The sequence below is a fragment of the Chiloscyllium plagiosum genome, unplaced genomic scaffold (genome assembly GCF_004010195.1).
Source record: "Chiloscyllium plagiosum isolate BGI_BamShark_2017 unplaced genomic scaffold, ASM401019v2 scaf_53, whole genome shotgun sequence".
NCBI classification, from domain to species: domain Eukaryota; kingdom Metazoa; phylum Chordata; class Chondrichthyes; order Orectolobiformes; family Hemiscylliidae; genus Chiloscyllium; species Chiloscyllium plagiosum.
Window position 1 is genome coordinate 143013 of NW_025215380.1, and position 23469 is coordinate 166481.

At 48.6% G+C, this 23469-nt stretch overlaps 5 protein-coding genes across 5 annotated transcripts; 4 read left to right on the forward strand and 1 right to left on the reverse strand.

Annotated features, from left to right (window-relative positions):
- Positions 1–2176: 2176 nt before the first annotated feature.
- Positions 2177–2668, reverse strand: LOC122548344 (histone H4-like). The gene has a single exon (XM_043686882.1). The coding sequence runs from the start codon at positions 2666–2668 to the stop codon at positions 2357–2359; it is 312 nt and encodes a 103-aa protein (XP_043542817.1). The 3' UTR covers positions 2177–2356.
- Positions 2669–5413: 2745 nt separating this feature from the next.
- On the forward strand, positions 5414–6137 carry LOC122548343 (histone H1.3-like). Its single transcript, XM_043686881.1, has one exon. It carries the CDS (start codon positions 5457–5459, stop codon positions 6024–6026), a length of 570 nt encoding a protein of 189 aa, XP_043542816.1. The 5' UTR covers positions 5414–5456; the 3' UTR covers positions 6027–6137.
- A 1317-nt stretch (positions 6138–7454) lies between these two features.
- On the forward strand, positions 7455–8349 carry LOC122548341 (late histone H2B.L4-like). The gene has a single exon (XM_043686880.1). It carries the CDS (start codon positions 7493–7495, stop codon positions 7970–7972), a length of 480 nt encoding a protein of 159 aa, XP_043542815.1. The 5' UTR covers positions 7455–7492; the 3' UTR covers positions 7973–8349.
- A 1285-nt stretch (positions 8350–9634) lies between these two features.
- Positions 9635–11946, forward strand: LOC122548339 (histone H1-like). Its single transcript, XM_043686878.1, has one exon. The coding sequence runs from the start codon at positions 11178–11180 to the stop codon at positions 11943–11945; it is 768 nt and encodes a 255-aa protein (XP_043542813.1). The 5' UTR covers positions 9635–11177; the 3' UTR covers position 11946.
- A 1351-nt stretch (positions 11947–13297) lies between these two features.
- On the forward strand, positions 13298–13813 carry LOC122548335 (histone H1-like). The gene has a single exon (XM_043686870.1). It carries the CDS (start codon positions 13313–13315, stop codon positions 13811–13813), a length of 501 nt encoding a protein of 166 aa, XP_043542805.1. The 5' UTR covers positions 13298–13312.
- Positions 13814–23469: the final 9656 nt, after the last annotated feature.

Consider the following 23469-nt stretch of genomic DNA (forward strand, 5'->3'; position numbering starts at 1 on the left):
GGGAGGGAGACACTCAGACAGGATCCTGGTCTGAGGAGGGAGACACTCAGACGGGATCCTGGTCTGGGGTTTGGGGAGGGAGACACTCAGACAGGATCCTGGTCTGAGGAGGGAGACACTCAGACAGGATCCTGGTCTGGGGTTTGGGAAGGGAGACACTCAGACGGGATCCTGGTCTGAGGAGGGAGACATTCAGACAGGATCCTGGTCTGGGGAGGGTGACACTCAGACAGGATCCTGGTCTGGGGAGGGAGACATTCAGACAGGATCCTGGTCTGGGGTTTGGGGAGGGAGACACTCAGACAGGATCCTGGTCTGGGGTTTGGGAGGGAGACATTCAGACAGGATCCTGGTCTGGGGAGGGTGACACTCAGACAGGATCCTGGTCTGGGGAGGAAGACACTCAGACAGGATCCTGGTCTGGGGAGGGAGACCCTCAGACAGGATGCTGGTTTTTCCTTGACTAAAGATGGAGATAAAAAGCACACAGCACAAACAATCTGGCGTAAGATGGATAGATAGATTACATACATAGATAGAAAGTAGTAATGGCTGGAGAAATATAACAGTTTCTGGCAGCATCTGTGGAGCGACAGAGGAGTATCTCGCTTGACACTGCATGTTTAATTCTCACAATCCTTTTATTTAAGTGTTTAATTTCTGCAGCATTTTATTGATTAATTTCTGTATTCTTATATGTGAGTAGTTATTTCCCATAGTCCTTATATATGCGTGTTGAATTTCCACAGCAGCCTTTGATTTCAGGACCCAAACAGCACGGTGGCTCAGTGGTTAGCACGGCTGCCTCACAGCTCCAGGGACCTGGGATCGATTTTCAGTCACGGGCAACTGTCTGTGTGGAGTTTGCACATTCTCTCCGTGTCTGCGTGGGTTTGCTCCGGTTTCCTCCCACAGTCGAAAGATGTGCAGGTTAGGGTGGATTGGCCACGGGGAAATTGTCTGCAGTGTGGGGGCTAGGTGGTTAGCTATGGGGATGGGTGCGTGTGTAATGCACCCCCGGAAGGTCGGTGTGGACTTGCTGGGCTGAATGGCCTGTTTCCACACTGTAAGGATTCTGTATATTTAAAAGAAATAGCCCACTGCACAGCCATCAGATTCTCCCTGATCGCTCACTACCTCAATGAAAACCTCAGCCGAGTTCTGTACACATTGCAAACACCTCCACGTTAGGTCTGTGAGAACAAGAGGCCTTCTCCCGCTTGTCTCAAACTCCTCTCTGAACAGCTGACCCTGCTCACCTTCCTGGTTCAGGCAGCAAAAACCTCTGCTAATACCACACTTCTAACTCTCAAAGATTCAAGGGAAGCAACTGGCTTCACTACAAGAAGTCACATAAGGGATACTTAGAAACATAGTAAATAGAAACAGGAGTAAGCAATTCAGCCCTTTAAGACTAGTCCTCTGTTCACTGTGATATTGGCTGATTAGTATTGTCAAGGCATTGAATATTAGAGCAAGGAGATTATGGAGCTGAATGATCTAGCTGTCCTGATGGAACTTAGTTAGTTAGTTAAATAACAGTGTTAGTTAGGCCACATCTGGAACCCGCATTCGAGGGAATTACTGGAGTGGGTACACTGGGAGATTGACCAGGATGTTGCCCTGGGCTGGAGAGTCTCGGCGATGGAGACAGAATGGATTTGCTGGGAGGGCCACAGGTAGGCTAGCCAGGGAAAACATTTCCCTTTAGTTGAGGGGTCAATAACCAGGGGGCCTTGGATGTAAGGTAAGGAGCGGGAGGTTTAAGGGGATTTGTGGATGAGACTTCTTCACCCGCAGGATGGTGGGTATCTGGAACTCATTGCCTGTAAGAGTAGTTTGAACTCTATACACAATTACGTGGTATTTAGATGAGCACTTGAAAGGCCATATTATACAATGCAGGTGTGGAAGTAAGATGAACATACTGCCGATGGGTGTTTGATGATCGGCACAGACATAGATTGATGGCACGGAAATAAGTCTTTGGGCTCAACTTGTCCACGCCGATCAGGTTTCCCAAACTAAACTAGTCCCATTTGCCAGCATTCCCTTCTGATTCAGGCAAGTTTTCTCCCGTCTCGTGTACTTTATGCTCTTTTATTTGGGCACACAGAACCCATTCCTTGCATATGCCTCGGTAAGTTTAAACGTATCAATAAAATCGTGCAAAATAAAAGCTCCTCAGTAATAGCCCTCTACCTGGACAGAATGAGCTGGCTCTTAAAAGAGCCTTTGGGTTTTTTTGTTTTGTGTTTTTTCATTAAAGTGGTTCAGAGGAATTCCATTCGGGGTGTTTTCAAAGGGCTGGTTTATACAAAAAAAATAAACAAAACGCTCTTTCCTCCTCCTCCTCCTATCCTCCGAATCCGTACAGGGTTCGCCCCTGCCTTTTCAGGGCGTAGACCACGTCCAGGGCGGTCACCGTTCGGCGCTTGGCGTGTTCCGTGTAGGTCACCGAGTCCCTGATGATGTTCTCCAGGAAAACCTTCAGCACGCCCCGAGTCTCCTCGTAGATGAGGCCGGAGATACGCTTGACGCCGCCCCGCCGGGCCAGGCGCCGGATGGCCGGCTTGGTGATGCCCTGGATGTTGTCCCTGAGCACCTTGCGGTGCCGCTTGGCTCCTCCTTTACCCAGCCCTTTGCCCCCTTTCCCCCGGCCACTCATCCCGCCGGTTCCAAGTGTAACAAAATTAAGGCTTTCCGGGTTATATCGCTCTCTGCCAACCGCACCGCTCCGCTGAAAATCCCCTCCCGCAACGGGGGGAAAAGGACACGAAGCCCAGATTTTTATGTGGTTCCCGCGGACCTGGTTGAGGACGAGCCGATGGGCGGAGACGGCAGCAACGGAACGGGAGGGAGCGGGAGGAAATTGCTACTCTCTCAACAGTGGGCAGTGTTGCGCTGCGTCCTGGGGAGAGATTTGCACAGACCTCCTCCATGGACACGAATGAACACTAATGCGCAGAGAAACGTCCTCAATATTAATTTGGAGATGCCGGCGTTAGACTGGGGTGTACAAGCTTAAAAATCACACAACACCAGGTTATAGTCCAACAGGTTTCGAAACATTTACTTCATTCTGTCTCTGGTTCTGACAAAAGTTTCCAGGTTCCTCTTTCTCTGCCGAGGTTGTGAAGTTATTTTTTTTCTCTGTCCCAGCTTTCGGAGCTGTGGTGCTGCGTCCTCGAAAAGAATTCCGCAGACCTACACAGTCACGGATGCACTCCAATAGATGCAGAAACATTCAGTCACTAAGCGCACAGACATACATAGGCACAAACATACACTCCCCCCTGTAATCCGTGAGATCTAACCTTGCTAACCAGTCTCCCATGGGGAACCCTGTCGAACGCCTTACTGAAGTCATAGATCACATCTGCTGCTCTGCCCTCATCAATCTGCTTTGTTACTTCCTCAGTCCTCGGCAGATAAGGTTATGGATTATCCACAAAGATTCTGCAAGTACATTAAGACCAAAAGAGCAACTAGGGAGATAATAGGGCCCCTTAATGTTCAACAAGTTTATCTATGTGTTGAATTGAAGGAGAGGGGAGAGAATCTAAGGGGGGGGTAGGTATAGGACAGATGTTAGGGGTAGGTTCTTTACTCAGCGAGTCGTGAGTTCATGGAATGCCCTGCCAGTAGCAGTGGTGGACTCTCCCTCTTTATGGGCATTTAAACGGGCATTGGATAGGCATATGGAGGATAGTGGGCTAGTGTAGGTTAGGTGGGCTTGGATCGGCGCAACATCAAGAGCCGAAGGGCCTATACTGCGCTGTATTCTTCTATGTTCTATGCTACATGAATATTTTGGTGTCAGCTTTTACTGTAGAGTAAAAACGTGCCGGCTGGAGAACTTGGGGATATAAATACTGATGTTTCGAAAACAGTTCACATTGCAGAAGGGGAAGTACTGGCGGTCTTAGAAACATAAAGTTGGATAAATCTCTGGGACCTGATCAAGTGCATCCCAGGACATTGTGAGAAGTTAGGTAAGAAATTGTGGGGCCGCAAGCAGAGATACTTGTATCATCTATAAACACGAGTGAGGTGCTGGAGGACTGGAAGATGATTAATGTTGTGCCATTGTTTAAGAAAGGCTGTAAGGAGAATCCTCTGAACTACAAATCAATAAGTCTGATATCCGTGGTGGGGAAGTTGTTGGAATAATTCTGAAATATAGGATTTGCATGCATTTGGAGATGCAAGGATTAATTAGGGATAGTCAGCTTAGTTTTGTGAAGGGGGAATTATGTTCACACATTTGATTGAGCTTTTTGAGGAAGTAACCAAAAAGATTGATGAGGGCAGAGCAGCAGACTTTAGTAAAGTCTTTGACAAGGTTCCGCACGGTAGACTAATTAGTAAAGTCAGATCATATGGGATTCAGAGACAGCTTGCCAAATGGATACAAATTTGCTTTAATGATAGGAGACAGAGGGTGGTGCTGAAGGGTTTTTTTCGGACTGGAGGCCTGTGACCAGCGGTGTTCCACAGGGTTCAGAACTGGGTCAACAATTGATTGAAATTTGTGTAAACAATTCAGTTGAGAATTTAGGAAAGATGGTTAGTATGTTTACAGATGACGCCAAAATTATGATACATAGACAGTGAAGATCTTGATCAATTGGATCAATGGGCGGGGGGGGGGGCGGGGGAGGGGGGTGCTGCAGATGGACTTTAGTCTGAATAAATGCAAGGTATTGCATTTTGGCGGAAACAAACAAGTGCAGGACTTATACAACTAATGCTAGAGCCCTGGGTAGTGTTGTAGAAGAGATCCACAGGTTCAGGTACGAAATTATTTGAAATTTTAATCACGTGTAGAAAGGGTTGTTAAGAAAGCGTTTAGCACACTGGCCTTCATTGTTCACAACTCTCAGTACAGGTGTTAAGAGAGAGGTTACCTGACTGAGGTCTACAAAGCCTGAATTGAAAATTAAGCTTGCACTGGTGCTTGTCATAGAGGCACCTGCGCAGAGATGGGTTGGCAGTTCGACCAAATTAGATTTGCGCACATCGTGGAATGGGAGCTTTAAAGATGTTGTAAGCGAACGGAGTGATTTTTAAAATATATATATAAAAGCTTGTGCCTCAAGTTGATTTTATAAACACAGAGAGGAATGGATGAATGCAACAATCCCGACCGTCCTGGAAGCACGTGCTGGGTCTAAATCGGAGCACTCGCCTTTCACGTCCGCCTTGAACATTGAAAAGGCTCTGGAGCTGCGCCTCGTTCCTTTAGTATCGGTCCCTGCGGTGTTAGAGGTGGACCCTGGAGGAGGTGGGCGGGGGGAAGGGGGAGGTGTTGAAGGCGGCGCCCGGCGTTAGTAGCCACCGGAATGGCTTCGGGCGACCTGATCGAAGGTTCTTCCCGGGGCAGGAAGGGGCGGCGGCGGAGGAGCGCGCCCAAAGTGCGGCAGGTAGCGGCCGCTGGCGGGGGAGTTCCTACCATGTCCGGGCACATCCTGGAGGCGGTGGGGTCTTCCCGGGACCGCCGCGGCCTCTCGCTGGCCGGCGTCAAGAAGGCGCTGTCGGCCGCCGGTTACGACGTGCCGCGAATCAATTCGCGGGTGAACCAGGCGGTGCGGAGCCTGGTGTCCACCGGCTCGCTGCTGCGGACGGCAGGCGCCGGGGCATCGGGTTCCTTTAAAATCAACCGGCAGCACCATCCGGAGGGTCAGAACCGCCCGGTGGCAGCAGCAGCGGCCGCCGCTAACCCCAAGTCTCGGGGTCGGCAGCGGAAAGCCGCCACCACCCGCGGCAGGAAGAGGAGCCCGGGACGGAGGAAGAAACCGCCGCCAGGCGGCCGGAAGAAGGGCAGGGCCGCCGGCGGACGGAGGAAAGCGGCCAAAGGGACCGGGGTCCGGAGACCCGGTGGTCACATTCGGGCGGCCCGGAAAGCGACCAAGGAGCCGTTGCCGGGCGCTGAGCCGCCGCCCGGGGGGCAGGAAGCTCAACCACAGACGGGAGCAGGAGAGAGCGGCTCCGAGGAGGCTGAGCCAGGGGCTGGGAAGCGCTGAAGGAGCGGAATAAATGACCAAAACAACCGAAAAAAAGGCTCTTTTCAGAGCCACTGATATCTTCAGAGAAAGAGTCATCTCGGCAAATTTAATTTTATGATATTTATTAAATGTGAGGGTGGCACTGAGATGTAAATAATGAAGCTCATTCTCAGCCGTACAGATGATCATAATAGTAATTCCTAGTCCCACCTGCCAGCACCCGGCCCATATCCCTCCAAACCCTCCTATTCATATACCCATCTAAATGCCTTTTAAATGTTGTAATTGTACCAGCCTCCACCACTTCCTCTGGATACTCATTCCATACTCTGTGTGGAAAAAGTTGCCCCTTAGGTCTCTTTTATATCTTTCCCCTCTCGCCCTAAACCTATGCCCCTCTAGTTCTGGACTCCCCCATCCCAGAGCAAAGACTTTCTCTATTTACCCTATCCATGCCCCTCATAATTTTGTAAACCTCTATAAGGTCACCCCTCAGCCTCCAACGCTCCAGGGAAAACAGCCCCAGCCTGTTCAGCCTCTCCCTGTAGCTCAGATCCTCCAACCCTGGCAACATCCTTGTAAATCTTTTCTGAACCCTTTCAAGTTTCACAACATCCTTCCGAGAGGAAGGAGATCAGAATTGCACGCAATATTACAACAGTAGTCTAAACAATGTCCTGTACAGCCACAACATGACCTCCCAACTCCTATACTCAATACTCTGACCAATAAAGGAAAGCATACCAAACGCCTTCTTCACTATCCTATCTACCTGCAACTCCACTTTCAAGGAGCTATGAACCTGCACTCCAAGGTCTCTTTGTTCAGCAACACTCCCCAGGACCCCTCGAGCCTGATCTGCCATTCAATAGGATCATAAGTAGATAAACAAGTTGCTGGAAGGTCAGGCAACATTAGGTGAACAAGTCGAGTATAATTAGATCGGGTATAATTAGACCCTACTGTCCCTAATTCACCAGGATCATGGCTGATCCGACATTCCTCACATCCACTTGCCTGCCCTTTTCCCTGGATTTCCCGACTGATCAAGAAAAGCCTTAAGTATACACACACCCGGACTCTGCCCCCACAGCTTTCTCTGTGGCAAGGAGTCACAACCCCTTGAAAGGAGAAATTCCTCCTCATCTCAGTCTGAAATTGGTGCCCTTTCTTCTGAGACTGTGCCGTCTGGTCCTGGATTTTCTCACGAGGGGAAAAACATCCAGAGACTCTTCTTCAGCACTCAACCCCCACCTCTCTAGTTGTTACACTTGCAAAGTTACAGCCCCGACGCTGTCCCTCGCTATGATTTGTGCGATTTGGACACGGGGCACACAATGGGAATTGAGGATTTCCTATCCTTCATTTGCATGGAGCTGAGAATATCAGGGTTGACCCGGGACAGCGGCGCTGGTCTGTCTCTTCCTCGCCGTGGCTTGAAAGAGCTCGACTTTCCCGAGAGGAGGCAGCCGCCAGAGTCCATCATGCCGACCACCGCCTCCTCTTCGTCGTCCGCCGCCGCCTCCTCCTCAGCCGCTTCGTCGGCCGCCATCTCTGCCTCGTCTTCGACAGGGGTGACCGGTGCCGCCAAGGGCGCCGTCTCCAAGAAAGGCTCAAAGAAGACGGCGATGAAGATGTCCCGCCGGGGGGCGGCGAGCGACCGGAGGCACCGCCGGAACCGCCGCCGGGAGAGCTACAGCCTCTACATCTACAAGGTGCTGAAGCAGGTGCACCCCGACACCGGTATCTCCTCCAAGGCTATGAGTGTCATCAATTCGTTCGTAGGCGACATCTTCGAGCGCCTGGCCGCCGAGGCCTCCCGCCTGGTCCACTACACCCGGCGGCAGACCCTGTCCTCCCGGGAGATCCAAAGCGCCGTCCGCCTGCTGCTCCCCGGGGAGCTGGCCAAACACGCCGTGTCCGAGGGCACCAAGGCGGTCACCAAATACACCAGCTCCAAGTAGGGCTGTGTCCCCTTGCCCCACCGGGATTATACCTCCCTGTTAAAACCACCCCGGAAAAGAAAAACGGCTCTTCTAAGAGCCACTCCAACTGTTCACAAATAGGGCTGTAGCAGCGAACAATTTTCGACGCACCCATTAAAACCATACCATAAAAGCAGCAATTCTACAGCAATTTAAAAACCCCATGGCTGCAATTTTACGAGCGGAACAACAAAGGAAAGGAACAAGCCGTAATTGAAATACCCCTCCCACACGGGAACAATAACTTTAAAAACAATCTCCTGTTAAACTCGCCCAAGAAGAAAACTGCTTTTATAAAATTCTCTTCCATGGCTCCTATTTACTGCAAGTGTGACAATTGGGAAAGTAGGAAGGAATAAGTTAACTTAAAATTAAAATCATACCTAAAAAGGAAAAGGTGCTCAAAAATAATTCTGAGACAAGACTAACTTTCCAAATGTAGTAACTGGAAAACTGGGAAGGAACAAATCTTAATTTTAAATATTTGCATAAACTAACCAACTGGTCCGATCACTAATCCATTTATTCATTTGACAGTCTGCCAATTATTTCTATTTTTGAAATCGTTTATTGATATTTTTAAACTACCTGTTGTCAGGCAGGTATAACACCTTTATAATAGGCGGTACTTGAACCCGGAACACAGCTGCGAGTTTCTCTATTTATAAGTCTATTTGTGATTTCTTTTCACCTCTCCAGTATGGTCTCTAACACACAACTGTAGCCAGATTTCTGTCATCTTGCTTCAGCTAAACATAAACTCATTATCCTGGTAGGGGTGTGATGATGTTGACTGTAGCAATCAATTTCTACTGGTTTAGACTAACAAGAGATGGCTAGGGAGTCATCAAATAAACCTAGGTTTCCACCAGAAAATAAGACCTTCAATTAAATCCCCTCCCAAGAAAACGGCATTTTAAACTATCTCAAATAAAAGAGCCCTTGTTGGAGACACATCAAGCCTCAAACAGGGTTGCAATTTATTCCAAGTGTAGCAATAGCGGCAGAGAGATTGAGAAGGAACAAATTGCCTAATCTTAAAATATCCATCAGAAAGATTCAACTATTCCTACTTTGTAATTATTTATTTACTTACTTAACTTGCTGGGATCTTGTGTCCAGTTCAAGAAATCGGCCTCTTCTAAAATCTTTCTACTATGATTATCCCAATTAATATTGGGGTAGAAGGGGACAAATTAAAAGGAACTGCATCCAGAACCAGTGGGGTTTCCAGTCTGAAGTGAATTGTCACCAAAGGCCCAAGGTTTAACTGCTCAGAGACTTCCTCAGTCTTGTTTTGATCAAAATAAAATACATATCCATCATCTTGGCAGTGGCGTGGTGAGATTGTGAACTGATTGTAACGGTCAATCCTTACTAGTTTAGTCTAACAACAGAGGCCCAGGCTTTTACCAAATAGACTAGCTCCAAGGAGAGAGTGCTGGCAACCTACAGTTGCAAAGCACGGTCCAAAAGTTCCTTCAAGAGTCACTCAATCTAGATCTTGTCAATAATTTCCGATTATTGTGCATGAGGTTCTCGAATTACATGCAAATTCACTGTTATTTTGCAGTGTTGGAGTGGCAGAAGACATTTGGATATGGATCCAGATGTCCCTGTATGCCTATTTTCTAACATCCTAAGTTTTATAACATGATGGGAACTCTCTGTCCTCCCTGCAGCCTGATGTGAGTTGGGCTCTAATTTGCAATCATAAGAGTCATCCACCTCTGTGTGCAGTCACTGAATTCAGTCAAACTCAATCTTTTCAGTCACATCTGGTCGACTGTGAATGATGCGCATTGTTTACCATTTGTGAATCCATTCCATCCACAGTTTTCGCTCTCACTGTAGATCAACCAGAGGTGTTGTTTCACTTGAGCTGGAGAATGAGGGGATAGATACTCAATAAAGAACCTTGAGTGCAAATATTCCACTTAAAACCAAGGCAACATCTCTGCTGAAGGAAGTAATTTTCTCTGAGATTGAATCCCAGGCATGTGCTGTTCAACTATCAAAATTGAGAATGATGGTGAGGAGGGAGAAATAGGGAATAAATCGAGCAATAATGTCAAATACTGCCAAGTTTATGCCTAAAAGAAATTGCATAAGGTAAGAAGGAACTAAGTGGAGGCAGATTATTCTCACAACTGCTCTGTAAGAGTTCCTCTCTGTACTTCCTAAATCTTTTAGGGCATCTGTTCGTTTGTTCCTATTTTACTTGTTATAAGTCTCAGTATGATTTTTTATCCAATCTTGAATATTTTTGAACTGGACAATCTTGTGTCCACTTCAAGAAATCGGCCTCTTCTAAAACATTTATGCTATGATTATCCCAATTAATATTGGGATAGAATGGAACAAATTTAAAAGAAAACACGTGCAGGCTTTAAAACAGGGAGAGAGAAGAAAAAAGATTCTGCTTAGACGAGGGATGAGGGTGATTTGTGTATATATTTAAATAAAAAAGAACAGCAGAGGCTGAAAACGTGAAACAGAAGGAGAGAATACTGGAGAATCTCAGCAAGTCTGGCAGTACTTGTGGACTGCGAAAGGGAATAAGTGAATTATTGTTTTCAATGAGAACCTTGAACAGGATTTTAAACCTCGAAACTGGGGGTGTGGGCGGGAGTTAATGAAAGAAACACGAAGGGTCACAGGACTCGAAACTTTAACGGTTTTTCTCTCTCCGCTAATATCATTGAGCTTCTCCAGCACCATCGACACTTTGCTGGATTAAAAAAAAAACAAGTTCAGGGTAACAAAACTGAAACAAAAAAAACTGCGTAGAATGGAAGTATGAAGCAATGGTGGAGAAATTCAATGTTTGACACTGTAGAGAGAAAACTAAGAATTAATATTTAGAGTCCAACGAATCTTCTTCAAAACCTCTCCACACATTCTGCCAGAGCTACTGACTCTCTTGACTGTGGTTTCAGATTTTCAGCATCCGCAGCTCTTTGTTTTATTCTTGTTAAATTTCGATTCCATTGACCCTTCCTCAGAGTCAGGAGGACTTTTCTTATCTCGTTGGTCTTTGACTCTGTAGCGTCCGGTCGAGGGCTTTAAATAGCGGCGGCGGCTGCGGGCGATTCCTCATTTTCCAGTGATAGGCGAGAGAGGCAAAGACACCCCTGAGCTTGGACACCCACCGCTCACCCACACACCCCTTACCCCCGCGGTCATGGCCGACACCCTGGCGGCCCGAAAAAAGGGCAGGAAGGGTAAGGCCCTGCCACCGCCCCCCTCCGCCGCCCGGAGCAGCTCCACAGTGTCCGAGCGCATCCTGGAGGCGGTGGCGGCGGCCGGTACCAAGAAGGGCCGCCGCGGTCTGTCGCTGGCCGCCCTCAAGAAGTTGCTGTCGGGCAACGGCTACGACGTGGCGGCCAACCGCTGGCGGCTCAAGCAGGCGGTCCGCAACTTGGTGGCCAAGGGCTCCCTGGTGCAGACCTCGGGCAGCGGCGCCTCGGGCTCCTTCAAGCTCGGCAGCACCAAGGCGCAGAGGGAAGCGGAGACCGCCGTCCGCGGCGCCGAAAGCAAGAACAAACTGAGAAGGGGTGGCGAGATGCTGCCGTCTCCGCCGTCTTCCGCCAGCTCCTCCGCGGCCGCCCACCCGCCCATCGGCGCCGCCTCCGTCTCCAACCGGCGCAAACCCCGGAAGCCCGCCGCCGCCAAGAGACCCAAGAGGAGCGTGGCGCCCAAAAAGACCAGGCCGAGGTCCGGCAGAGTCGGCAGGAGAGAACCGATGGGCCGCCGCACCGCCAGGGGACCCAAGCCCGGGAGGAAGGCGGCAGCTAGGGCCGGCCCTCGGAGAGCCAAGCGCCGGCCGGCCAAACCCAGGAAAGCGGCCAACACCCTGGAGGAAGCGAGTAAACACCCGTCTCAGGAAGAGGTCTCCGCCTCGGCGAAGGCAAACCAGGGCGGCTCGGACACACAGAACAGCAGCAGCTGAAGGGGAAAGCGAAAGCTCTACAACGTAAAGAAAACTATTCAAGTTACAACCAAAAAGGCTCTTTTCAGAGCCACAAGACATTCAGAAAGAGTCGAAGCCAATTATTGCCACAGAGGTCTGAATTGTACTTCTAACATCCACAAAATATTCAGAAAGTCGCTACGTTTGTGTAACATGTTTGAGTTATATTTAGACTAACGAAGAAAAATAAAGCCAAATTGCAGACAATTTCAGACTCTTCAGATTCCCGAGACACACAGAAAGCTATGAGTAGTGATTGGAAAAGAGATGCTTAGGTTTATACAAAGGTATACAAATTGCAAAGGATGGATGGCACATGAACAAATTTATCTTCGTACTCAACATGAAGTTAAATTGAAGTGATCACAAATTATACACATTGTCCTCTGCACCCTGAAGCGTTTTCTAGAAATCGCTTGGACGGATTAAAAAATACTAACAAATCATCGGAGAAACCTACTCCGGCCGTCCTCAAACAGACCCCTGGACCGCGGAGATTCTTCAGCTGTTTATTTTAAAAACAAAACTTGACTTTAAAATTTACAAACACACTTTTCAAGTTGTTAATACTATTAGCACAAAAAGTGGAGAAATTTCAATAACAGTGTGAAATAAATCTACAGAATTCAAACAGAGGGCTGATTGGCCTTCTCTCAGCGTTTATTTTTATTGTTTTATTTTTTGGTCTTTCATGGGATGAGGGCATCTCTGGCTTTACCAACATTTGTTGCCCATCAGAAATTCGCCTTGAAGACTGACTTGCTGGGCTATGCTGAAGTCACTGAAGAATCAACTCCATTTACTGTGGGTCTGGAAGACATTCAATGTATTCACGAACCGATGGGTCAGGATTGTTCCTAGTCCAGTGACATTACCTGACCTATTTCAGATGTTTGATGAATTGAATTTAAATTGTACCAGGTCCCGAGGTGAGATTCGATGCTGCGACTCGACAACATTGAGCCGGGGTGTCTGGACTTTTCCCAGTCCAGTGACAGTACCAAACATTACTGACCACTACTTGAAGATTTACGATGAATTGGAATTCATTTCCATCAGGTCCCGGGATTTGGATCTGAATCAGTGTCTCTAGTGCGTGGAGCTGGGGTTTCTCATCTGGGCTTGTTTATTAAATTGGGTTTAAATTCTACCAGGTCCCGGGATGGGTATCGAGCTCGTATCTCCTGAAAACCGCGGGTGTGTGGGTGTGGAGACCGGTTCCATTCTCGTGGTGCCACCATCACCCCATTGTCCACTTTGAAAGGCGTCTCCACCGCGTCCGCCCCGAGTCTTTAAATGGAAGGGGAAGGGCTAACGGCGGCTCAGTCAGTCTCAACTCAGGGACTATGCCGAAGGTGCGCCGAGCCTTGGCCGGCAGTGCGGCGGCCAGGAAACAGCAGCAGCCGCCGCCTCCGACTCCTCCTCCTCAGCAGCAACAGGAGCCGCTACGGCCTTACCGACGCCAGCGGCGTCAGGAGTTGCGGATCTCGCAGCTGATCCTTCAGGCGCTGTCTGCCCGCAAGCAGCGGGGGGCCCTGTCGCTCACCTCCCTCCGCAAGGCGCTGCTGGCCAGGGGCTACGACGTGGAGCGCAACAAGGACAAGGTGCAACTCGCCATCCAGAGCCTGGTCAACAGCGGCTCGCTGGTGCAGACCACGGCCACTGGCTCCCTCAAGCTCAGCGCCGGCCACAAGGAGGGGGCCAAGCCGCCTCCGACCGCAGCCCTGCTCCCGGCCAAGGAAGGGGCCGTTTCCGCCTGCGCCAGGGAGGAAGCCCAGCCACCCGACAAGAAACCCCGCAAGAGACGGGGCGAGAGGAAGCCAAGGCCGAGGAAGACCAGGAAGTGAGCGGAGAAACATCCCCCACTCCCTTCTCTTTTCACGATCCTGAACATAAACGGCTCTTTTGAGAGCCACAAATTCTCTCAAAACTAGATAACCGTCTCTCAGATTCATCTGTATATAAATGATGCAAGTACACTAATATATAACAGGCAATGCAAGCGTTAGACCTGCACGGAACTAAAGGAAAACAGCTGTCAAAATTCAGGACTAATAAGAGGGGGTGCACATTGAATGGTCCCTAACAACATCAGAGGGACTTTGACATCCATGTCCATCGGAGCACTTCAACAATGAAGTGAGTTTCGTTCGGCGGAGTAAAAGTCGAGAGTGTAGTGCTGGAAAAGCACAGCAGGTCGGGCAGCATCCGAGGAGCAGGAGAACCGACGTTTCGTGCAAAAGCCCTTCATTGGGAATGAGGCTGATGAAGGTCTTTTGCTCGAAAAGTCGATTTTCCTGCTCGTCGGTGCTGCCTGACCAGCTGTGCTTTTCCAGCACCACACTTTCGACTCTAATCTCCAGCATGTGCAGTCCTCACTTACGCCAAATAGAAATCTCATGCCACTCCGGCCTGCCTGAGTACAGGGTATTGTCAGCAGCCTTTATTAAAAGCCTTAACGTGTCTCCCTTAACGTGGTTCAATGTCCAAGCCCATTAACAACTCAATTCCTTAGAGCCCGGGTGTCTCTGGAGAAGGAGCACGTGGTCTCCCTGGAGTTGTTCAGGGAGAGGTGAACGCATCATTTCCCCCTCCAACTCTCTTTCGACTTAATCCCTACCTTTCCCTTCACTGTTTGATCACTGTTTGCCCTTTGATGTGAAGGGCATTGCTTGTCACTGGCCACTCGGGTGTTTCCTTTCTTCCTGGTGGCGGAAATTGAACAAAGATTCGTGCACCTTGTGTCTTTGACTGTGTCTCACACCTGCACACACACACACCATGGGGGCTGGGGAAAAATAAGCACTACCGCAGTCAGGCAGTGGTGTGGGGGTAATAAAAAAAAGGAAAAAAGAAAAACAGGAGTGGCGGAAGTTCTGCTCTCTCTGAGGAAATAAAACAACTCAACTCCTGCAGTAAGGAAGTAATCTGTACACACTTTTAAGGAGCAGAAATCGTGAATAATATCCAGGTTCGGGTTGAGCTCAGCTGGAATTTCTGGCGTAGCGCATAAGTAGAAGCACATCGGGAAATGGGAAAGCAATACCAGAACAGAGAAAAAAACGTAGAAAAAAAACTTCACAATCTCGGCAGAGAAAGAGGAATCTGGAAACTTTTGTCAGAACCAGAGACAGAATGAAGTAAATCCTTAGAAACTGAAAGTCCCGTCGTGCTAGGAAATAAAACAGTTCAGTTTTAGTTACAACGCTGAATGTCACTGATATAGTTTGTAAAGAAATACCGAATAAACTATCGTTACAATTATTGCGGATGGAACCCGAGGGGGATCAAGGGAAATTGGCAAGAAAAATAAATCGCCTTTTTTGTTGTTCACTCGTGCGGTATCGCTGGCTGGACATTTTATTATCCGTTCCGAGTTGTCCTTGAGAAGGTGGTAGTGAGCTGCTTTCTTGTGAAGTAATTTTATGATCATTGTGGAACAGATAAAATACATTCTAAAAGGAAGCCAGCAATTTAAACAAATCCCAAATTAACTAACTTCGTATCAGTGATTGGAATACTAGAGGATTTTGTTCTGAAGCGAAAATCAGCATGTCAAATAAATTCTGTGAAGTAACTTTATGATCGCTGTGGAACACAAAATAGTAGTTTGCTAAATTAAGTTGAGCAAATCCTAAATAAACCATATTCCTGATCTGGAGAGAAAACAAACTTTCCGTTTCGAGTCTAGTGAACCTTCAGCGATTTCAGCTGATTTCTCCCGCAATTTGCGATGTTTCAGATCTCCAGCACCCGCAGATCTGCTTTGTATTACATTTGTGATCAGAGTGGACGACCAGACAATTATTGCATTGTAAGGGAAATCAGCAATTTAAAGAAATTCTGTGTCAAGTTTACCTTACGATATCTTATGGCAATCGTGGAATATATTAAAATAGTAAATAAAACTAGAAAATGGCGGAGAAACGCAACAGGTCTGGCGGCATCTGTGGAAGCAAGCAGAGTCAATGTTTTGAGTCTGGTCTGTCTCTTCCTACAAATAGTATATTGGGAGTAAAGAATTGTCAGCCAAGTTAAATCAATCCCCAGATAAACTCATTCTACGATATGTTGTGAGCATCACTTATGATTTTCTAAAAGGGAGATGGACAAGTCAAATAAATAAATCCCATGTGGAATGGCTGTGCTGCTGGGGCAAAATGAGATTGTGTTACGTGGTTCAGAGAAGGGACTGAGCTGATATAAAACTACTGAAGATCTGAAACAAAAACAGAAATGGCTGGACAATCACAGCAGACCCGGCAGCATCTGTGGAGAGAAATCACTTAACGATTCGTTTCGAGTGACCCTTCCTCACCTCTGCCAGACCTGCGAAGCCGATCCAACAATTTGCTTTTGTTTCCGGTATTCAGCATCCGCATTTCTTTCGGGTTTTAAAAAGAAAATCGTAATTTCTCGAGAAACTCTGCCTGGATGTATCAACAGACAATAGGTGCAGGAGGAGGCCATTCTGCCCTTCGAGCCTGCACCACCATTCACTATGATCATGGCTGATCATCCTCAATCAGTATCCTGTTCCTGCCTTATCCCCATAACCCTTGATTCCATTGTCCTTAAGAGCTCTATCCATCTCTGTCTTGAAAGTATCCAGAGACTTGGCCTCCACTGCCCTCTGGGGCAGAGCATTCCACACAGCCACCTCATCTCTGTCCTAAATGGTCTACCCCGTATTTTTAAGCTGTGTCCTCTGGTTCAGGACTCACTCATCAGCAGAAACATGGTTCCTGCCTCCAGAGTATCCAATCCTTTAATAATCTTATATGTCTCAATCATATCCCCTCTCAGTCTTCTAAACTCAAGCGTATACAAGCCCAGTCGCTCCAATCTTTCAGTGTAAGGTAATCCTGCCATTCCAGGAATTGACCTCATGAACCTACGCTGCACTCCCTCAATAGCCAGAATGCCTTTCCTCAAATTTGGAGACCAGAACTGCACCACAGTATTCCAGGTGTGGTCTCACCAGGGCCCTGTACAGCTGCAGAAGAACCTTCCTGTTCTTGCCACCAAAGTGGATAACCATACATTTATCCACATTAAACTGCATCTGCCCACTCACCTAACCTGTCCAGGTTTCTACCGTACTGTTGTTAGAATAGACTCACAAACTCACCTGTATCTGTGTTTTATTGTTGCTCCTGTTTACCTATTATTTACTGTCTATGCTACTTAACTCTGTGATCTGCCTGTATTACTCGCAAGACAAAGCATTACATGCGACAATAAATCCAATTCAATCCTGAGCAACTCTGGCGGCTGCACCTGTTAAAGAGAGAAAACAGGAGTTACAAGTTTCCAGTCCAGGGATGCTTCTCCAGGATTTCACTGCGCTGTGATTCCCTGTGGAAAATAAAGCTCAAATGGTGGGTGTGATCCAGCTGTTCTTTCTGGACGCGGTATGGTGGCTCTGAAAAGAGCCGTTTGTGCAGGAGAAACGGGGAGAGAGAGAGCGAAGTGTGAGGCGGCAGAGGGGCTCCGTCCTCTTCCCCCGGAAACAAATAGCTGAGCGGGCGTTTCAGTATCTCCTCTGGCGGACGCCCAGCTTCTTGCCCCGGGATACCCGCGGCTTCCCGCGGGAGCCGCCGTACCCGGGCACCCTCCGGCCGCGGTGACGGGCCGCCGGCCTGTACTTGCCGTAGAGCCGGGCCGGCCTCCGGGCGGGAGACGGGTAGTAGTAGTAATAGTAGGTGGCCACGGAGGGAGAAAGGCTGGAGCTGGTCTTCAGGCGGACGCTCTTGGCCCGACCCCGGCGGCCGGTGGCGGTGACGCGCGGTTTGCGGCGGCCTCTTCTCCCCCCGTCGCGGCGGGAGCGGGCTCGCTGCTGCTGGCGGCGGCGGACAGTCCGGACGGTCACCTTCCGACCCTTGGAACCTGCTCCCGTCCAAGTCCCTCCTCCGGCGGCGCCCACGGTGTCTCTGCGCCGGGTGGACTTCTTCCGGAGGCGGGCCGGTGGCGACCTCCGGGAGACGGGGTTTTGGTGCCGGCGTTTGACCGCCCCACGTTTCTTCTTGGCTTTGTCCTTGTCCTTGTCCTTCTTTAAGCCGCTGCTGCCGCCGCCTGCACCTCCGACACCGACGGCGGAGCGGTTGAAGCGGAACGAGCCCGAGGCGCCGATGCCCGCCGTCTGCACCAAGGAGCCGTTACGGACCAGGTTCTTCACCGTCTGGTTGACCCGCGTGTTGTTGCGGCTCACGTCGTAGCCCTTGGCCGAGAGAGCCTTCTTGAGGGCGGCCAGCGAGATGCCCCGCCGCTCTTTGGTGGCGGCGGCGACCTGCAGGATCTGCTCGGCTATGGTGAGCTCCTTCTTCTTGCGGCGCTGCGGACAGCGGGGCTGGGGCTGCTGCTGTTGTTGCAGATTCTGCTGCTGCGTCTGGTTCAACTGCTGCGGTTGTTGCTGCTGCTGCTGGGTTTGCTGCTTCTTCTTCTTACCCGCCCCCTTCTCGGCGCCTGCTCGAGGGTGCGAGCCGGGCGGCCTCCCCCCTCCACCCGAGTCCCCGGCATCGTCCACCTTCCGGCTGCCGTCGGCCATGCCTTCCTCCACCCCGGCCCGCCAAAGCTGGTGGTCGTTGTTGTTTTCCTCTTCAGTCTCGTATCTTCAATGTTGAGTTTTCTTCCAACGCACGCAAATTTTCAAATTTAAAATGATGGAGAGCAACACCGAAGCGATGAAGGGGGAAATGCAAATCTCCCACTGACCAGCCCAACGACGGTCAAGAAAAGCCCCTGCAGGTTCGGAACCGCCGCTTTTATAAGGCGGGGGCGGACGCAGTGGAAGGAGATCCCGCCTTCTTTCTTCTCTTTCCCCCCACCCCCAAGAAGTCTTCCTCCATCTCTCCATTATTAAAAATCACATAACACCAGGTTTTAGTCCAACAGGTTTAGTTGGAAGCACACTAGCTTTCGGAGCGCCGCTCCTTCATCAGGTGGTTGTGCAAGATAGTGTGCTTCCAATTAAACCTGTTGGACTCTAACCTGGTCTTATGTGATTTTTAAGTTTGTACACCCCAGTCCAACACCGGCATCTCCAAATCATCTCTCAATTATCGGCTCCTTCTATTATTTTATCACTATCCAGGCTCCGTCCACTTTTTAACTCCCTTTTCTTCCTTCCCTAATCCTCTCCACTTCTTCGCCCCCCAACCCCCACAACCCCCGACGTCAGGAAACCATTTGGGTCCCGAAGAAGAAACATAACAGACATGAAAAGTTAAAAGCGTGGTGTGCAATTCTCTCTTTTCTTTTCAGTCTCTTTTTTTTCCCCAGACAGGCGCTGCCCGATGTGTTGAGTTTTCTCCAGCAGCTTTCTGTGTGTCTTTGCAGTGTTGAGCTAAAAATTGTTTTGAAATGTTGACGCGTTGACCTGGACGCCTATCGCAGTAAAACCGACGGCTGCATCTTCCAAGCCATGCATTTGAAATAGAACACAGGTAGAAAATTATGCTGTTCATGTCTTAATGTTCATGATTCCTTAAACATTCACTAACTTTGCAAATTAGTGTCCCATAGCTCACTTTCTAGAGGTAGTTTCCATTCTCATCTGTTCTGGATTTCATAATAAATTAGATCACTTTCAATCTATAAGTGACGGGGTACAGGTTTTAGATTACTTACAGTGTGGAAACAGGCCCTTCGGCCCAACAAGTCCACACCGACCCGCCGAAGCGCAACCCACCCATACCCCTACATTTACCCCTTACCTAACACTACGGGCAATTTAGCATGGCCAATTCACCTGACCTGCACATCTTTGGACTGTGGGAGGAAACCGGAGCATCCGGAGGAAACCCACGCAAACACAGGGAGAATGTGCAAACTCCACACAGTCAGTCGCCTGAGGTATTTTCTTTTCAAGTGTGTCAATATTCAGCAGTGATGTGGAGGTGTCGGTGTTGGACTGGGGTAGACAAAATTAAAAATCTCACAACACCAGGTTATAGTCCAACGGGGTTATTTGGAAATACAAGCTTTCGGAATGTTGCTACTTCGTTAGGCATACCTGATGGACTACAACCTGGCGTTGTGTGCGTTTTAACAATATTCAGCAAGAAGTCGAGATGACATTTATTATTGTGAAAAATAATACTTAAACGAATAATTCAAATAACACTCTCACTGTTACATTCACTGTTTTACGTTGCAGCAGCTAACCGCTTAGATACTGTAAATTCGGTTGAAAATCCAAATGCCCAAATTATACCTGATAAATAAAGTCATATACTTTTACGTTAGTAGTAATTTTATTGAATCATGAAATGTGTGTGTTTACGATCTTGCCCCTACTGTCTGAATGGGGGGGGGGGGCGGGGGGGGGGGGGGGGGGAGGGAGGCTGATGCAAATTCTATCATGGCTTTCCAAAGAAAATCGAACATGAGCTCCTTCGAAAAGGTACAATGAAAGGGATGGGAACGAGACCTTCAGAGAAGCAGTACTCAAACAACAGACCAAAAAGCATTATCTCTTTTTAAAAATTATGTAGTTGGGTGATTCTACAATAAGCGTTCACACTGTTTCTCCACCTGTTTTGTGTAACTTCAGGACTCAATCTGTTTCTGTTTCATTTCCCATTCTCTGATATTTTAGATTAGGCTTCTATCCTGGATATCATTGGAATCGGAGAGCGTCAATAATATCAAACAGAAATTGAGGGAAGTAAACTTGCAGTGAGGCTACCGGGATTCAGCAGAGGAAGTTGGTCTAAATTGCATTGCGCTGCACAGAAAAGGGTTGGATGAGCTGAATGGACTCCTGTTGTGTACATGACTGTATGATTCCACTAGAGTATTGTTGACAATTCTGGGCCCGTTGGGAGAAATTGGAAGACTTCAGAAGGGCTTTAAACGACTAATTCCAGGAATGAGAAACTTCAGCTATGCTGGCAGATTGGAGAGATTAGGACTGTTCTCCTTGGAGAGAAGAAGGCTGAGAGGAGATCTGGACAGAGAGTCCGGACAGATTAGATAAGAGAGAAAGTGCTCATGTTTGTAAAAGAGTCAAGAACAGAATGGTGCAGAAGAGGTTTACAAGATCGGTTCCTGGAATGCAAAATGAAACGGCATAGGTAATATGCAAACAAACTAAATGTGATGTGAGAAGGATTTTTTTTCTACATAATGACTGATCCGGATTTGGAATGCGCTACTTGGAAGTATGCTACAGGCGCGTTCAATCGTGAATTCCAGAATACTATATTTGAAAGAAAACAGTGCGCCGGGTTCCAGCAAGAAAAAAGAACAGTAGACTAGCGCTGCTCAGAGAAGAAGTGTTGACGCAATGGACTGAGCAGTCTCCTTCTCCGCTGTAACAACTCTGTGATTTTTTTGTCGTGCTATCCTATAATAACAAATTGTGCTCTAATGCTTCTCGTGGAAGATGCACTTTATGGTTGACCACTGTATTCGGATATGGTGCACCATTTTATTTGATTCAATTCTACAATTTTATCTTACAATTCTGTTCTACGATCGCTGAATCTATTCTGTTAGAATTATAACCAGCTGAGAAAAGTAGTCGGCACGGTGGCTCAGCGGTTAGCACTGCTGCCTCCCAGCGCCAGGCACCCAGCCTAGAGCGACTGTCTGTGTGGAGCTCGCACATTCTCCCGGTGTCTGTGTGGATTTCCTCCGTGTGTTCCGGTTTCCTCCCACAGTCCGGTCAGGTGAATTGGCCATGCTAAATTGCCCGTAGTGTTCAAGGATGCGTAGGTTAGGTGCATTAATCAAAGGGTAAATGTAGAGTAATCGGGGAATGCGCCTGGTTACTCTTTGGAGGGTCGGTGTAGACTTGCTCGGCCAAATGGTCTGTTTCCATGTCAGGATTGCCTGTAGGGATTCTATGATTTCTATGAAAACAATAATTTGAATTAGCAGCCCCTAAAGCCCATAATATCCAAATCATAAATGAAAATGTAATTCCTTTATGAGGTTAGACAGAGGAGTGCTGATGCTCTCCTCCCCAAACCCAGTTCACTCTGACCCGACGGTTCTCTTATTTACGAATCTATTCTGTTTATTTTTTTTTTAAACTTTATTGCTGGAACAGGCAGCATCCAGGGAACAGGAGATTCGACGTTTCCTGGATGCTGCCTGACCTGCTGTGCTGTTCCAGCAATAAAGTTTCAACTTTGATCTCCAGCATCTGCAGACCTCACTTTCTCCTGTTTATTTTTTTTAATGATCCTGTGTCCGTTTTGAATCCAGTCCCGTCCAATGACAATCCGGGATTTGATGGACAGGTCAACGCGCTCTGGATTGGCTCGGCGCGGGAGGTGGGCAGGGCTAGGCATCAGGTTGTCTCTACCCCGTCCGCTCGGGACCTTTATCTGGGGCACGGCCGCCGCCGCTCCGCCGTTTCCCGCGTCTGCCGCTGAGGGTGATGGCAGATGTGGTTCTGGCTAAAACGCAGATTCTCAGTACTCCCTTGTCTGACTCTACCCCCCCACGCCACAAGCGTTTCCGTCGTTCTCACAACTGGCACTAAGAACGCCGCCTGACAAGCGCAGCAAGGAGGCCGCAACTGCTGAGTGGATCCTGAGGGCGGCAGCTGCCACCAGGGAATGTGAGCTGGCAGCCAAACTGGGGGCCTTGAGGAAAACCGCTGCGGCCGCAGGCCACAAATCGAGGGGCGGTCCCAGCCGCCTGGACCCGTCATTTAGTACCGTGGCTAACAAGGGCTCCTCTTCGGTGTCCCTGCAGCCCCACCTGACGCTAAAAGGGAGGAGGTGTTGCCGGAGTAGAGGGGCTGATACCAGTGCCAAGAAAGTGCCGGCAGCCAAGAAAACTGTCCTGAAGGCAGGGCTGCCGGTCAAACCATCCAGGAAAATAACTGCGAAGAGCCCCCGGAAGAGAGTAAAAGCGGTGGCCAAGGCGGGAAGAGCATCTAGGCGGTTGACAGCGACGGGGTGCAGACCTGGGGGGAAGAAGCGGGCGACTGCGATGAAGAGAAGATAGAGGCGCAGGACCGGAGACAGTTGAATACAAAAAGGCTCTTTTGAGAGCCACTCACGTGTTCAACATGAAAGAGTTTTCACTTTACCAGCAAATATCTTATCTATAGCAATTGGGCTGAAAGTAATTGTGTTTTTATGCTGTTCACATACGTGTTTTCTTAAATGGTTTTAAATTTCAATTTGAGCACCTCAGCAAAAGTGACATACACCATACAAAGACATTGGTGCTTTTTATTTTATAGATTAGTTGTGCCCTGATGCAGGTGCTGAAACGCAAATGTGAAATACAACCGACCTGAAAACTGCTGCTTTTCACGTGTTCGATGGGCTGAGTATTGACAGAATTTTTGCTACAGTGCTGCCTGACGTGAAATTATTTACTAAAGCAGCTCCGTTAAAGGATTTGCACCGTGTGTTTGTTTTAAATTGAATATAGGACAGAGCCAAAACAAACTGGAAAATGCTCAGCAGGTCTGAGCATCTGTGGAAAGAAAGTCAGAAGATTTGATGGTAGCGAAGAAAATAGGATTGATGAAGGG